The 15,036-nt window shown below is 42.5% G+C and overlaps 1 protein-coding gene across 1 annotated transcript; it reads left to right on the top strand.

Moving 5' to 3' along the window:
* The first annotated feature begins 64 nt into the window (after positions 1-64).
* On the top strand, positions 65-13,373 carry dmap1 (DNA methyltransferase 1 associated protein 1). Its single transcript, XM_061824702.1, has 10 exons — positions 65-630; positions 847-938; positions 1,593-1,788; positions 1,870-2,028; positions 2,153-2,320; positions 3,715-3,900; positions 4,213-4,284; positions 5,171-5,243; positions 9,346-9,686; positions 12,740-13,373. The coding sequence occupies exons 1-10, from the start codon at positions 535-537 to the stop codon at positions 12,797-12,799; spliced, it is 1,443 nt and encodes a 480-aa protein (XP_061680686.1). The 5' UTR covers positions 65-534; the 3' UTR covers positions 12,800-13,373.
* The last annotated feature ends 1,663 nt before the right edge of the window (positions 13,374-15,036 follow it).

The following is a 15,036-nucleotide window of genomic DNA, read 5'->3' as shown; positions in this document are numbered from 1 at the left end:
TTGTTTATGAACAACAAAGGGGGAAACAGCTTCACTATTTTTTTTTTCATTTTACATTTATTAAAATCATTATGATCCCGCAACAAATATACAAGAAATGTTTGCAATCCAGTAAAATTAGAATAACGTGAATGACGTAGACGCCACTTTACACAGTGCAGACACGCTTGGAGAGTAACGGTAAAGTCATTCCACTCCTGTTAGTGGCGCTCTTTTGTGTATTGCCCCAAAAAAATCTGCGCAAAACAACAAAGAAGACGTCAGCCACTCGAGAGCCGGAAGTGCTTGCTAGTCAACTCGAACAATAGCAGTGGAAATTGAAAGAGAACACTTTCGTTGATTAACCTTCCTTTTACCTTCATTGACAAAATTGACTGGGAAAGTGTAGTGATGTGCAGTTATGTTTGACTATCCTGACGAAATGATAGTGTTAGCCTTATCTTTTAATGAGATACACGTTCTGTAATCGTCAATGAATAAGCGCTAGTATTTACCCTGGAGTTGTGTGAAGCGTCACTTTACAGCATTTAAATCATGACTACCGGTGCTGATGTGAGGGATATTTTGGAGTTGACGGGAGGGGATAACGATGCCCCGATCAGTAAGAAAGACCTCATCAGTTCTGACAAGGTGAGATATAAAACCGTACAGTAGTTGGTTTCCCAACTTTGCCGTTGTTAGCTATTTACCTTTGGGCTCTTCGTCCTAAATCCGAGAAATAGTAAATTAGGCATTTTCCTAAGAACAAAGGGTATTTTCGTGGAAAAGCATCCATATGAATTGTGATTTCTTACACATATTAAATGTCTGCTTGATTAAAAGGTAATCCTTATTTATGTATCACAGAAAAAGTCCAAGAAAACAACTGAAACTTTGACATTCAAGAGGCCAGAGGGAATGCACAGAGAGGTCTATGCGCTGCTGTATTCTGATAAAAAGTATGTTTTTGTTTTTCCACTTCATGTTTTCTGTTTTGAGGTCACAAATGGTGTAGTGCATTTGCCTGACTTTGGTGAGCCAGCTTAGGTTCAGTTTTCCCTTTGTGATGGTGTGAACGTGAGTTTGAATGGTTGTTTGTCTCTTTATTTGCCCTGCGAATGACTGTCAACCAGTTCAGTGAGTAGTTGGCCTTTAGCCCCGAGTAGACTGAGATTGCCCCCCCCCCCAACTACCCGTTACCTTTAGTTGGCTTGATGGATGGATGGTTTTGTCTAGAATGTGGGAGGAACAGGTTAAGCTTGTTTTAACATGAATGGGTTGTACAGTATCTTATTAATTCCTATACATTACTTAAGTCCTGGATACTTCTACTGCAGTTGCACTCTCAGCACGCTGACATTTTATGGTGTTAAACATGTTCATTAATGTTCATAAAAACCTTGAACAGCATAGAGTGATTGGAAATGGAGCAAGAATTATTTTAAAGGAGGAGTCTCAAAAGACTGTCAATGTTATTATTTCTGTGTGTTTCAATGATGACAGTCATTTTTATACTTTGTCCGTTTTTAACTGTGCATATCTCCCTTCTCTTATCACATAGACACTTGTCATTGTTTTAAAATCAATCCGGTTTTGTATTTGACATTTCCTAGGGATGCACCCCCTTTACTGCCCAGTGACACCACCCAAGGCTACAGGACAGTCAAAGCCAAGTTGGGCTGTAAAAAGGTTCGTCCCTGGAAGTGGATGTCCTTCAGTAATCCAGCTCGAAGGGATGGGGCCATATTCCACCACTGGCGACGGGTGGCAGAGGAAGGCAAAGACTACCCTTTTGCCCGCTTCAACAAAGTGGGGGCTCATTATGGTTGGACAAAATGTTTCCCTTTTTAAGTACTATTAATTTCCAATTCTTGCTGGTTCCCTGAATAGACAGTCCAGGTACCTGTCTACTCGGAGCAGGAATACCAGCTTCATCTCCATGACGACAGCTGGACTAAGGCAGAGACGGACCACCTGTTTGATCTTTGCAAACGCTTTGACCTTCGCTTTGTGGTTGTGCACGACCGCTATGATCACCAACAGTACAGAGTAATCACTGTTCCCTCTGCCACATATTGTTCATTTAGATTACAAAATTAGAGCTGAATCTCAAGTTTAAACAAAGATCCCAATTTTATTTTCAATCATAAACATTATCTGTGCATGGTTTCAGAAACGGTCCGTAGAAGATCTCAAAGAGCGCTACTATGGTATTTGTGGAAAGCTGACCAAAGTCCGTGCGCCATCAGGGACCGAGCCCAAGATCTACATCTTTGACGCGGGTCATGAAAGGCGACGCAAAGAGCAGCTAGACAAACTCTTCAACCGTACACCTGAACAAGTGCGAACCTTTTCTTTTTGTAATGTGGAACTGCTTCATATACATTCCCTTCCCAAAGTATTGGAACAGTAAGGTTAATTCCTTAGTTTTTTTTTAAATACTGGGATGCTTTTGGATTTCAGATAAAAAAAAAAAAAGAACATGAGACAAAAGTTCTGAATTCCAGATTTTATTTAATGGTATTTACATCTGAATCAGGAGAACAACTTGGCACAGCGCACTTTTTGCTTAAAGCCACCCAATTTTCAAGTGATCAAAAGCTTCGGAACAAACGTTATTAAATTAACCTAAAGTGAACAGCATTTAATATTTGGTAGCTTAACCATTACTTGCAATAACTGCATCAAGCCTGTTGGCCATGGACTTCACCAGACACTTTAAATCTTCATTTGGAATGCTTTTGTAGTCCTTTACTGGAACCTCTTGGACTGTTTTTTTCTCCTTCAGTCTCGTCTTCAGTGCATATATTTCATACTCAATTTCTTTCTTTCTCAGGACATTCCAAATTATTGTATTGGCTGTGCCCAATTTTGGTGCAATAGCTCTGATCAATTGTCCCTCTTCTCTCAACCTCAAAATGGTTTGCTTTTCTCCCACAGGCAGCTCTCTGGTCTTCATGCTTGGTTATCAGGAAATGCAATTTTCACAGGTGAAGGCCAAAAACAATCAATCTAAAAGGCAACACCAGTGTCAGTCACACGTTACAATACGTTTTGTCACTTGAAAAGTGGGTGGATTCAAACAAAAGCTGCTCCGTCCTGAGTTGTTGAACACGTCTACATATAAATACCATGACATAAAAGATGGTATTCCGAATTTTTCATCCGAAACGCTAATATGTCCAGTTTCCTAAAAAAAAACAAAGGCATAGACCTCTTCCAATGCTTTTGGAGGGGGCATTATAATGGAGATTCATGGGTTTAACAGCAAAATTATGTGAAGCGGCGGTGCACAGGAGCAACTGGTTAGAGCGTTGGTCTCACAGTTCTGAGGACCGGGATTCAAATCCCAGCCCCGTGTGTGTGGAGTTTGCATGTTCTCCCTGTGTCTGCGTGGATTTTCACCGGGAACTCTGGTTTCCTCCCACATCCCAAAAACACGTATTAATCGGAGACTCTAAATTGCCCCTAGGTGTGATTGTGAGTGCGACTGTTGTCAGGCAACCAGTTCAGGGTGTACTTCGCCTCCCACCCAATGACAGCTGGGATAAGCTCGGACACTCCTCCGACCCTTGTGAGGATAAGCAGTTAAGAAAATGGATGGACGGATTATGGGAACATTGAATAATGTGCTCAAATGGATTTCAAGGTTTTATTCTAAAGAATATAATCTACTGTTTTAAACAAGTAACCAGCCTGCTTATGTTACTTGTACTTTTGTTGTTTTGCCTAAAGGTGGCAGAAGAGGAATATCTGATCCAGGAGCTGAGAAAGATTGAGACAAGAAAGAAGGAGCGGGAGAAGAACGCTCAAGATCTGCAGAAGCTCATCAAAGCGGCTGACACGACCACAGAGTTGAGACGAGCCGAAAAGAGAGTTTCCAAAAAGAAACTTCCACAAAAAAGAGAAACAGAGAAACCGGTACGCAACAGATTCTAAAATGTAGCTGGCATGATTTTAACAAAATACCTAATTGAATAACTTTACAGCAAAGATATCAAAGAGTACACTTGACTGGATTTAATGTTATTGGTATTATTATATTTAACTGTACAGAGTGTCTACACCATAATGTTGAATAAAAAATTTAGTGACGGTCTGAAATAAAACTGAGCATTAGAATATAATTAAAGGCAAAATCCTCAGTTCACTTTGGAAGTGTACTTGATTTCCAACGACTTTATTTTGTCATGTCAGGTTAATCTATTTTTTCTTTTCTTTTTTCATTTTTAGGCTGTTCCAGAGACAGCGGGCATCAAATTCCCAGATTTTAAATCTTCTGGTGTTACACTGCGCAGCCAAAGGGTGTGTACCACTGTTCCAACACATTTTATTAGTTGTATTTTACCCATTTCCCACACATTGCTGGTTTTTGGCCATTTTAAACAATCATTTATAAAATGTAACAGACCCACATGAGAACTGATCAATTGGATAGATTTGTGTGATATGAAATTAAAAAATTTTACCAGAGTGTGATGATATATTTAAACATAAAACTCAAAAACACTCTCCATCCATAAGAGTGTCAATGGTTTTGGTAAAGACAGTCTCGCAAACGTGTTTTGGTCTCTACTTTGCATGTACAGTAATTAGAATATATACAAATGTTTTGACTCCTCAAATCATATGTATTAAGTAGATTTATTCTTTCTGGATGATTGCTATCATAGACAGTGATTTGATAAATACAGTGCCATAATAGTTGAATATTTTAGAATTTGTGAGATTTACTATGTGTGTTATTGTTTAGACAAGGCAGTTATTTGTGTTTTATGTTTACGCAGCAGCAGTTCAAATAAAGTTTTACGTTACATGACACCCTACAAAAATGATTGACTTCTGCCGACGGTCCCTCATTAGCACCATGATGATTAATTCTGCTGCTCACACGCCAGTATTTTTAAGAGCAAGCAATGGTGGGGCCTGATTCATCTTCAAGACTGATGAGGTGCTGCTGCTCTTTATGGGAAATGCACTAGCCCAACCAAGGAGTGGCGTCACCATCCTGCTAATCAATCAGAGTTCAGTGAATGAAGACATTTTGATCTGGCCTCCTGAAGTGCATTTCACGCAAATTAAAAAGCCTGATTTGTTGATCATTAGATCCCTTGCAAGTAACATATCTGAGTGTATTTAACGTGTTTCTGTGTGTTTCTCTCATTTACACCCTGTATTTTTGTGATATCAGATGAAACTGCCTGGATCGGTGGGCCAGAAGAAAATCAAGGCAATTGAGCAGATTCTGATGGATCAAGGAGTGGGTGAGTGGGGAACTTGTTGTACAACACACAGGGGACATAGAACTTAAAAAACGTTTGCCTTTTACTGTGAATATATACATACATAAATAGTACATCTTAATTGTATTTGAACTTTGTAAAATTCTAGCCTACTGCTGATCTACTTTATGAATTGTACTTTAATTATCTTGGGTTCTATTTATATTTATGGACTGCCCCTTTTTTCAGATGCAGGTTTTTCTTTAAGTGCTATCTAAATTAAACTGTTTGACTAAGGTGAGTAATACTTATTGCATTGATTAAGATTCTTTTCCCCTCAAATTGGTTAGCTAAGATATTTTTTCAGATTTTGAAAATCAATTTATCTTAGTAAATATTTTATTTGGTATAAATGATTAAAAATGTTACTAAAATTAAGACTTGCACATATACTTGTTACCCTATGAAGAATTGGTTAATTGCAATCTCATTATTATAAATAACATTAGTAATTCTTATTATAATAAGATTATAAGAATAATCCATCCATCCATCCATCTTCCACCGCTTATTGGAGGTCGGGTCACAGGGGCTGAAGCTTTAAACGGGACACCCAGACTTCCCATTCCCCATCCACTTCTTCCAGCTCTTCTGGAGGGATCCCAAGGTGTTCACAAGCTAGCCGAGAGATATATAGTCTCCAGCGTGTCCTGGGTCATCCTCGGGGTCTCTTTCCGATGGTACATGCCCGGAACACCTCACCAGGGAGGCGTCCAGGAGGAATCCGAATCAGATGCCCCAGCCACCTCATTTGGCTCCTCTCAATGCGGAGGAATAGCGGCTCGACACTGAGCCCCTCCCGGATGACAGAGCTTCTCACCCTATCTCTTAAGGGAGAATCTGGACACCCTACGGAGGAAACTAATTTCGACCGCTTGTATCCGGGATCTTGTTCTTTACCTACAGCTCATACCCATAGGTGAGGGTAGGAATGTAGATTGACTGGTGAATTGAGCGCTTTGCCTTTCGAATTAGCTCCCGCTTTACCACAACGGACCATTAGAAAATCCCCATCACTGCAGACGCTGCACCGATCCGTCTGTCGATCTCCTGCTCCATTTTTCCCTCACTCGTGAACAAGACCCCAAGATACTTGAACTCCTCCACTTAGGGAAGGATCTCATCCCCGACTTGGAGAGGGCACGCCACCCTTTTTCGACTGAGGACCATAGTCTCTGATTTGGAGGTGCTGATTCTCATCCTTGCCGCGTGACACACAACTGTGAATTGCACCAGTGAGAGCTGGAGATCACGGCTTGATGAAGCCAACAGAACCACATCATCTGCAAAGAGCAGAGATGCGATGCTGAGGCCACAAAACCGGACACCCTCTACACTTTGGCTGCGCCTCGAAATTCTCTCCATAAAAGTTATGAACAAAATTGGTGACAAAGGGTAGCCTTGGGTCCAACTCTCAACGGAAATGAGTCTGACTTATTGCCGGCAATGCAGACCAAACTCTGAGAGCGGTCATACAGGGACCGAACAGCTTGTATCAGGGGGTTCGGTACCCCATACTCCCAAAGAACCCCCCGCAGGACTCCCCGTGGGACACGGTCGAATGGCTTCTACAAGTCCACTAACGACATGAGACTGGTTGGGCGAACTCCAATGGACCCTCAAGGATCCTGCAGAGGGTGTAGAGCTGGTCCACTGTTCCACGGCCAGGACAAAAACTACATTGCTACTCCTGAAACCGAGACTCGACTTCCCGACCCGATCCTCTCCAGTACCCCTGAGTAGACCTTACCAGGGAGACTGAGGAGTGTGATCCCTCTATAGTTGGAATACACCCTACGTTCACCCTTCTTGAAAAGGGGGACCACCACCCCAGTCTGCCAATCCACAAGCACTGTTTCCAATGTCCACGGGATGTTCCAGAGGCGTGTCAGCCAGAAAAGCCCCACAACATCCAGAGCCTTTAGGAACTCCAGGCAAATCTCATCCACCCCAGGGGCCCTGCCACCAAGGAACTTTTTAACCACCTCGGTGACCTCAACAAGATAGAAGAGCCCGCCTCAGAGCACGCAGACTGAGCTTCCTCGTGGGAAGGCACATTGGTGGAATTGAGGAGGTCTTCGAAGTATTCTCCCCGTCGACTCACAACATCCCGAATTGAGGTCAGCAGCGCCCCGCCCCCACTATAGACAGTGTTGACGGTGTTTCCCCCTCCTGAGACACCGGATGGCGGACCAGAATTTCCTCGAAGCCATCCTGAAGTCAATCTCCATGGCCTCACCGAACTCCTCCCACGCCCGGGTGCCTTAGCAACCACCGAAGCCGCATTCCGCTTGGCCATCTGGTACTTATCAGCTGCCTCGGGAGTCCCACAAGCCAGAAATGCCCGATAGGACTCCTTCTTTAGCTTGACAGCATCCCTCACTGTGTTCAGAGTTGCCGCCACAACAGGCACCGACCACCTTACGGCCACAGCTCCAGTCGGCCGCCTCAGCGATGGAGGGGCGGAAAATTGTCCACTCGGACTCAAGGTCCCCCGCCTCCTCCGAGACGTCAGGAAAGTTCATTCGGAGGTGGTAGTTGAAATTCCTTCGGACAGGGGAATCTGCTAGCCCTTCCCAGGAGACCCTCATAATACATTTGGGCCTGCCACGTCGGACTGGCATCTTCCCCCACCATCGGGGCAAACTCACCACCAGGTGGTGATCAGTTCGCAGCGCCGGCCCTCTCTTCACCCGAGTGTCCAAGACACGCGGTCACAAGTCCGATGACACTACCACAAAGCCGATCATCGAACTGTGTCCTCGGGTATCCTGGTGCCAGGTGGAAATGTGAACACCCTTATGACTGAACATTGTGTTTGTTATGGACAATCCGTGATGAGCACATAAGTCCAGTTACAGAACACCACTCGAGTTCTGATCGGAGGGGGCCGTTCTTCCCAATCACACCCTTCCAGGTCTCACCGTCATTGCCCGCGTGGGCATTGAACTCCCCCAGCTGAATGATGGAGTTGCCAGAGGGGACGCTCTCCAGCACTCCCTCTAAGGACTCCAAAAAGAGTGGGTACTCTGCACTGCTGCTTGGTGCATAAGCACAAACCACTGTCAGGACCCATCCCCCTACCTGCAGGCCCTCTCATCCACCGGGATAAACCCCGACGTACAGGCCCTGAGCCAGGGTGCAATATGTATTCCAACACTTGCTCCGCGTCTCTCCCCATGGGCAACTCCGGAGTGGAACAGAGTCCAACCCCTCTCAAGCGGAGTGGTGCCAGAGCCCAAACGGTGCATAGGGGCGGGTCCGACCATTTTTAGTCGGAACATCTCGACCTCACACACCAACTCAGGCTCCTTCCCTGCCAAAGAGGTGACATTCCATGTCCCTAGAGCTAGTTTCTGTAGCCGGGGATCGGATCGCAAAGGTCCCCGCCTTTGGCCACCGCCCAGCTCACATTGCACCCAAACCCTATGGGGCCCCTCACACAGGTAGTGAGCGCATGGGAAGGGGGACCCATGTTACCCTTTCGGACTGTGCCCGGCCGAGCCCCATGGGTGCAGGAGCGTCCACCAGACACTCACCTTCAAGCCCCACCTCCAGGCCTGGCTCCAGAGGGGGGGCCCGTTGAACCTCGTCTGGGCAAGTGAAACCAAGATCCAATTTTTGTAGTCATCATAGGGGTTTTAGAGTGGTACTTTGTCTGGTCCTTCATCTAGGACCTGTTTGCCATGGGCGACCCTACCAGGGGCATGAGGCCCCAGACAACTTAGCTCCTGGGATCATCGGGACACACAAAGCCCTCCACCATGATAAGGTGACAGCTCGAGGAGGGGTGAATAAGAGAATAATTATAATAATTAAAAGGAAGCAGGTGTTGTATCATTAAAATAAAGTGTTTTATATTTATGTTTTCACTATTTTAACCTAATTTTTGAGTAGCCTGGCGTATTTATCCATTATGGGGTAAAAAAAATCAAATGTGGCGTTTAAACACACACAATTGCGCACGCTTGGAATAAATGATGACATTTGTGGTGGGATACATTGTAGTTAGTCCACATATTTATACTAAATAAATTAGTTGGTTGACTTTTTTTTAACAGGGTTGTTTTTTTTTTCTCTGTAGATCTCAATCCAATGCCGACAGAAGAAATTGTGCAGATGTTCAATGAGCTCCGAAGTGACTTGGTGCTCCTTTATGAGCTGAAGCAAGCACACAGCAATTGTGAGTACGAACAACAGATGCTGCGTCACCGCTACGAAGCCCTGCTGAAGGCCGGCAGTGGAGGAGCATGCGGCGTTCCGGCGACGTCTGCACTGCAAGGGGTCGAACCTGGAGGTGCCAACAGCATGAGTGCATCCACTCCAGTGGGGGAAAGCCAGGCGTGGCCCAGCACTGATGACATCAAGGTTGAAGCCAAGGAACAGATCATTGATGTGGTGGGAGCTCCACTGACCCCCAACTCAGTGAGTTTGCAATCTGTCAGGCGCACTAGTTAATATTTGGTCTTTGAAAATCCAATCCACCTTATTTATAAAGCACATTTTAAAAAGAACAGTTGACAAAATCATCACTGAAGTTATGTTGGACACACTTTTAAACATACCGTAATTTCTCATGTATATAATATGCAACCCCAAAGTTGACCTCAAAATTCTGAAAAAACATTTTATAATTGTATAATTCATTTTTGCAATGTACTATGATTTTGCTTCTACCCAGATGATAAAAACATGAAGTAAATCTGTATTTTCTGAGCCAGAAACATTCTTTGAAAACACCAAGCACTTTTATTTTCAACATTTAATACTGTCTATTTACTTGCTCTGATAGTCAAATTTACATTCCTACTTTTAGCCAGGATGGGTATAATCTTTAAAGAAAACATGAAGGGCCAGGAGAAACATTTTTATTTTAATGGGATTCCAATTAAACTGTCAAGCATTTCAGAAAAGCTTTATTATTAAACGGCCATCAGGTGACAGTTGCCAATTTTCCCTCTAATTTTTTTTTTTTGTAAATAAGCAAACACTAAGCCCCTCAGTGGTCCCGTTGACCACTAAGCGCAACATCAGATGTTTCATCCATCGAGGTTACATGGATGATAAAAGAATCAGATTACAGGATTTACGTTCCAATCAGAACACTTTTATTAAGAACAATTTTATTTAGGTATTTGGAAACTTACAATGAAAATTTCAACAAAATTTTATTTTAACTACACCAAAAATACGTTGCTAACCAAACTAATACAACTATAAATTATAAATTTAAAAGCCTGTTTCCAAATATATTCAATTTATTATTATTTTTTTTTTTAGTTCACAATCATATCCCCGTCTGTTTTTCTTGGTGTAAAATTGAATTATGCTCCCAAACTGTTTGATGAACGTTATTTTGCTCCCTGTTTTTAAAATACAGAACTAGCTTTTTGTGCAGTGTATTCTGTGCTTTCAGCCATGATGGTGTGCCAAGGTGGAACTTTAACATTACTAATCGATTGGTTAATTAATCCATTACATTGACTGATTGAATTAAAAACTTCAAAGGCATAACTTTTGCTATGTCAGTTTTCTGGTATACTCAGGTACTTTGCCACGTGATTGTCCATCCATCCATTTTCAGCCAAACGCAGAGTACATGGAGACAGACAACAGTTGGACTCACTGTCACACCTTGGGGTAATTTAGAGTCTCCAATTAATGCATGATTTTGGGATGCGGGATGAAACTGGAGTGTCCGGAGAAAACCCACAGAGACATGGGGAGAATATGCAAACACCACACAGGCGGGGCCAGGATTTGAACCCCGGTCCTCAGACCTGTGAGCCCAATGGTTTCCAGCTGGCCCACCATGCTGCTGCACATTGAATTTCAATTTGAGCTGCGTAAGTACGTATGTGAATCAGATGCAGCCAGTCACCCCTCACTCATTAATAATAATATCACATTGCAAAATGGCACAAACTGAATACAGTAGCTGTATGTTATATTGGTATTTCAATTTGGTTGTCTTTTTTTTTTCTGCACAATGCAGAATGTCTGTATGCAGAGACCCACTTCAGGAGTGCGCAATTGCACACACCCGCATCTTAGAGATAACATTGGCGGTGGCATATTGAAATGAAAATGTACAGCTATTTCATAACCTCTAGATGGCTGCATACATTTATAAAATGTGAAAGTTTCTCTTTTCATTTTACCCTATACCTATGTAAAATGCGTACTGTTGAGTTTTGGCAATTTTTTGGAGGACAAAAATGTGCATTGTACATGAGAAATTACAGTACCTTTTATTGTGTTATTCTCTATGCTTGTGCAGTGTGTAATCTATTTTATACACTCAGAATAGCAGAGATGATCTGAATACGTGTAGATTTACTTTAAATATAAAGTAGTTAAATCAAGACACAAATGGTATAGTACACAGCCAGTAGGGTCAAATGATAGAAAAACAAATATACTTTTACACACAAGCACACACACAAACGCAACTTCTCTGACATGCTACCTGAAAATAGCTTTACAGCACTCTTACCATTTTTAGATATATATCTAGGTTAGAAGTCCTGTGTGATGTCTTAATGAAGTGTTGCACACACTACACACCATTTTGTAAAACGTTTAGTGTATTTGCTTCAGTATCTCACTGTAAGGTTTTGGTCTATGGACCCCAATGTCACATTTGCTGTTCTGCTGTGGACAAAACTAAAAAAAACAAGTAGTTGAAGCGATGTCTGTTTGCTTTCTCGCTACCATCGAGGTACCCTTCAGCAAGCCGCTCAAGAGGTGCAGCTCTGTTTGCGCCCCTTTCATTCTGAAAGTTCTCTTTGTGTGTGTGTGTGTGGTGTGTGTGTGTGTGTGTGTGTGTGTGTGTGTGTGTGTGTGATCTGGTTCTTTGTGAGGTGTGCAACATAATATACAGCAGAGTTCAAGTTGAATTCTTCTTTGAGGGTTTATAATGAGAATAATCCACTTCAAAATATAACAATTATAATAATGAAAGAAAAATGTATTTCTGAAAAATATTCTGTCTGCAACATTTTTCTTACTTGCATGAAAATAAATTCTCAGGCTTGCCAACTGTCAGCCCTTTCTGGAGAAGGCGTACAAATCGCAATGGTGTTTTGAGGAAAATGGAATTACAGAGGAGGCCTATATTCATGGTTTGGCATTCGCAAATTCACAAATTTGATTTATTTGTAGGTTGGTTTTTTTTTGTTTTGGTAGGAGGTAGTCACCATGAAAAAAGAAAACCTCTCCACTTTTTTTTATTGGATCCCTCACTCATGTGTATGTGTTTTAACCCAATCCCCGTCTTATTTTTTCCCAGACATTTGTTGTCATGCCAATTATAAGGGACTCAGGGAGTGGCAATTATTAGCAAATTTTCACTCTTCATGGTCAAGCTCGGTCCCGATCCCCCAGCAATAGTGGGGGTCTATTGTATAAATGTGGACCAACAATGGAGTTATGCCTCAGTTGGCCTTGACAAGATTGTGTCATTTATCACATTCCAGCGCAAACGGAGAGAATCCGCATCCAGCTCTTCATCAGTGAAGAAAGTGAAGAAGCCTTGATGAGGACATGTACAAGGTGGAGATGGGAACAAGGGTTCACCTTAAGAAAACATGCCAGCTGAACATGTGAGACATGCCATAGCCGAATGCCACTAACACACACACAGACGCACGTACACAAATGCAGCTTTTCAGCTCTACGGCACCTGCCTGACCCATCTGGGCTCAGCTTGCTCACCATCATTGGGACAAAGGCGACGAGTGAGTGACATTTCATTCCGTTACTGCTCTTCTCCCTGCCTAACCAATGTTCAACATTAGATGAGGCAAGGTCAACTGTAAATTGCCACGGTGAAATAATCGGGACGTGGGGAGGAAAATGGGAATGACTTTGTAATTGAGCTGAATTGGAATGAAAGTTGAGGCTCTGGAGTGGGAAGACCACAATCCAAGGCTCCACAGACGTGTTTTTGTGTCCTAATAGTGCTGCAATGTTGACAGGAGATTTATTTGAATACTCTTGTAGTGCTGACTAGCTCTGCTTCCATCACTGCGGAATCATTTCTGTTGTTTGTCCTCAGCTGACCTTGATGATGCTTTTGTCAATGTTTCAATAAACGACTGTGTTATTTCACCTGCTGTCCGCCTGCGTTTTTAATCTTTATATCTTTCACATTTCAGGCACCTTTGCATTGTCAGACACTTTGTTATGATCAGTACTTCTGAATACACATTTGTAAGGGAGAATGTTAGACACATGACTTCCTTACTTTATGTGCCATTTACATAAAGTGACATCTAAAGACTTCATTACTGCAATAATTAAGCAAAGATCAGCGTGTTGGCATCGTCATGGGAACGTATTTAGTTTGCCTCCTGATAATTCTGCTAATTGCGTGTCAGTTCTGTCGTTTAACCTATGTTGACATCATTTCTATGCAAATTGTGAACATGTTGGCCCAGAAGAGGGGCTCACTGGGAATCTTTAATTATGTACTCTAATATTCTAAACAGGGATCCCACGGATATTTGGAAAAGTTAAATGGTAGTCTTTCAAAACATTGTAAAAGTTATTAAATTGTGGAGTTGTTATAAATTCCTCTCACAAAAAAGAACTAATCTTACTGATTAGTTTGCCAGAATAGAGCTAAACAAACTTGTTTTGCTATTATGTAAGAATTGTTTGTACCATATTTGTACTGTATATTCATGAAGCAAATGTCATTACTATGCTTTGTGACACAAAAATTTCTTGAATCAAATACGCTGAATGCGTTGCAAAGGGTAATCCAAACATTCCATGTGTAATGTAGTTGAATTGGATATCCGTTTTTAGGGTGTGCTGATAGTGTTACAAAACTCGTGTTGTTTGATTTAGAGAGAGGAAAGGCAAGTAAACATGAGTAAAATTGATTCTCTGTCTATATTTCATGTTGAAAATTGGCTCATAAATCCAGTGGTTTGATCTATGGTGCCCGTCGTTGCTTGAAAAAACCTCCGTAAATGTGTAATTTCTCCCTTGACAGAACACAGCCAAGAGGCTATCTTTCTTTTGCCCTCTCTTTCCCTCATGCGCCCCCAACCCCCACTCCACCGACTCCATAGCTCTGGCCCAATGCCGGATTAATGCACTTCTTTTTCTGATATCTCCTTTTCATCACTGTTCATCCATTCATCAAAACTGCTCGCCCTCTAATCTCTCTATATCTAAACCCAACCAAAATTATATGCCGCCGGGTGTATCGTGTTTAAATTGGGTTCAGAGAATGTGGAGATTAATAAATACTGTAGTTTAATTGAAAATCTGTGCACATTCATGTGTGATTGATAAAAAAAAAGATGCATTCAGGTTTTTTAGTGTAGGTTCTGCCACACTCATGTGAAAAGAATGAGTGTGTGGAGTGTGTTATGTGCTGCTGATGGGATCTCTTTATCAAGGCCCAGCTGAAGCTTTAATCACGGCCTAAAAGGTGTGCAGGCTGCTCATCATAATTGAACTGTATCCAGGCTAATCGTGGGCATACGTCAGTGTCGGGCGGAAGGGGTCGCTTGGCCGCACCAATAGGCTGTCGCCGGTGCTCGTGATTGAACACATGGTGAGGAGAAACACTGTGTACCGAGGGGCCTAATGCTGGGAGAAGCAGGTAATTGCAGATGTGATAGAAGCCTCTTCAATTGCATCACGCCGTGTGGTCATCATTGATGTGACAATGATTGGATTGTCGATGCTTCCTTTCCGAGGTGCGGCACTTTATACCTATCATGTCACATACAATCATTGATTGCAGCAAAGGGGG

This window comes from Syngnathoides biaculeatus, chromosome 7 (assembly GCF_019802595.1).
Source record: "Syngnathoides biaculeatus isolate LvHL_M chromosome 7, ASM1980259v1, whole genome shotgun sequence".
NCBI classification, from domain to species: domain Eukaryota; kingdom Metazoa; phylum Chordata; class Actinopteri; order Syngnathiformes; family Syngnathidae; genus Syngnathoides; species Syngnathoides biaculeatus.
This window is presented reverse-complemented; position numbering and strand designations above follow the sequence as displayed.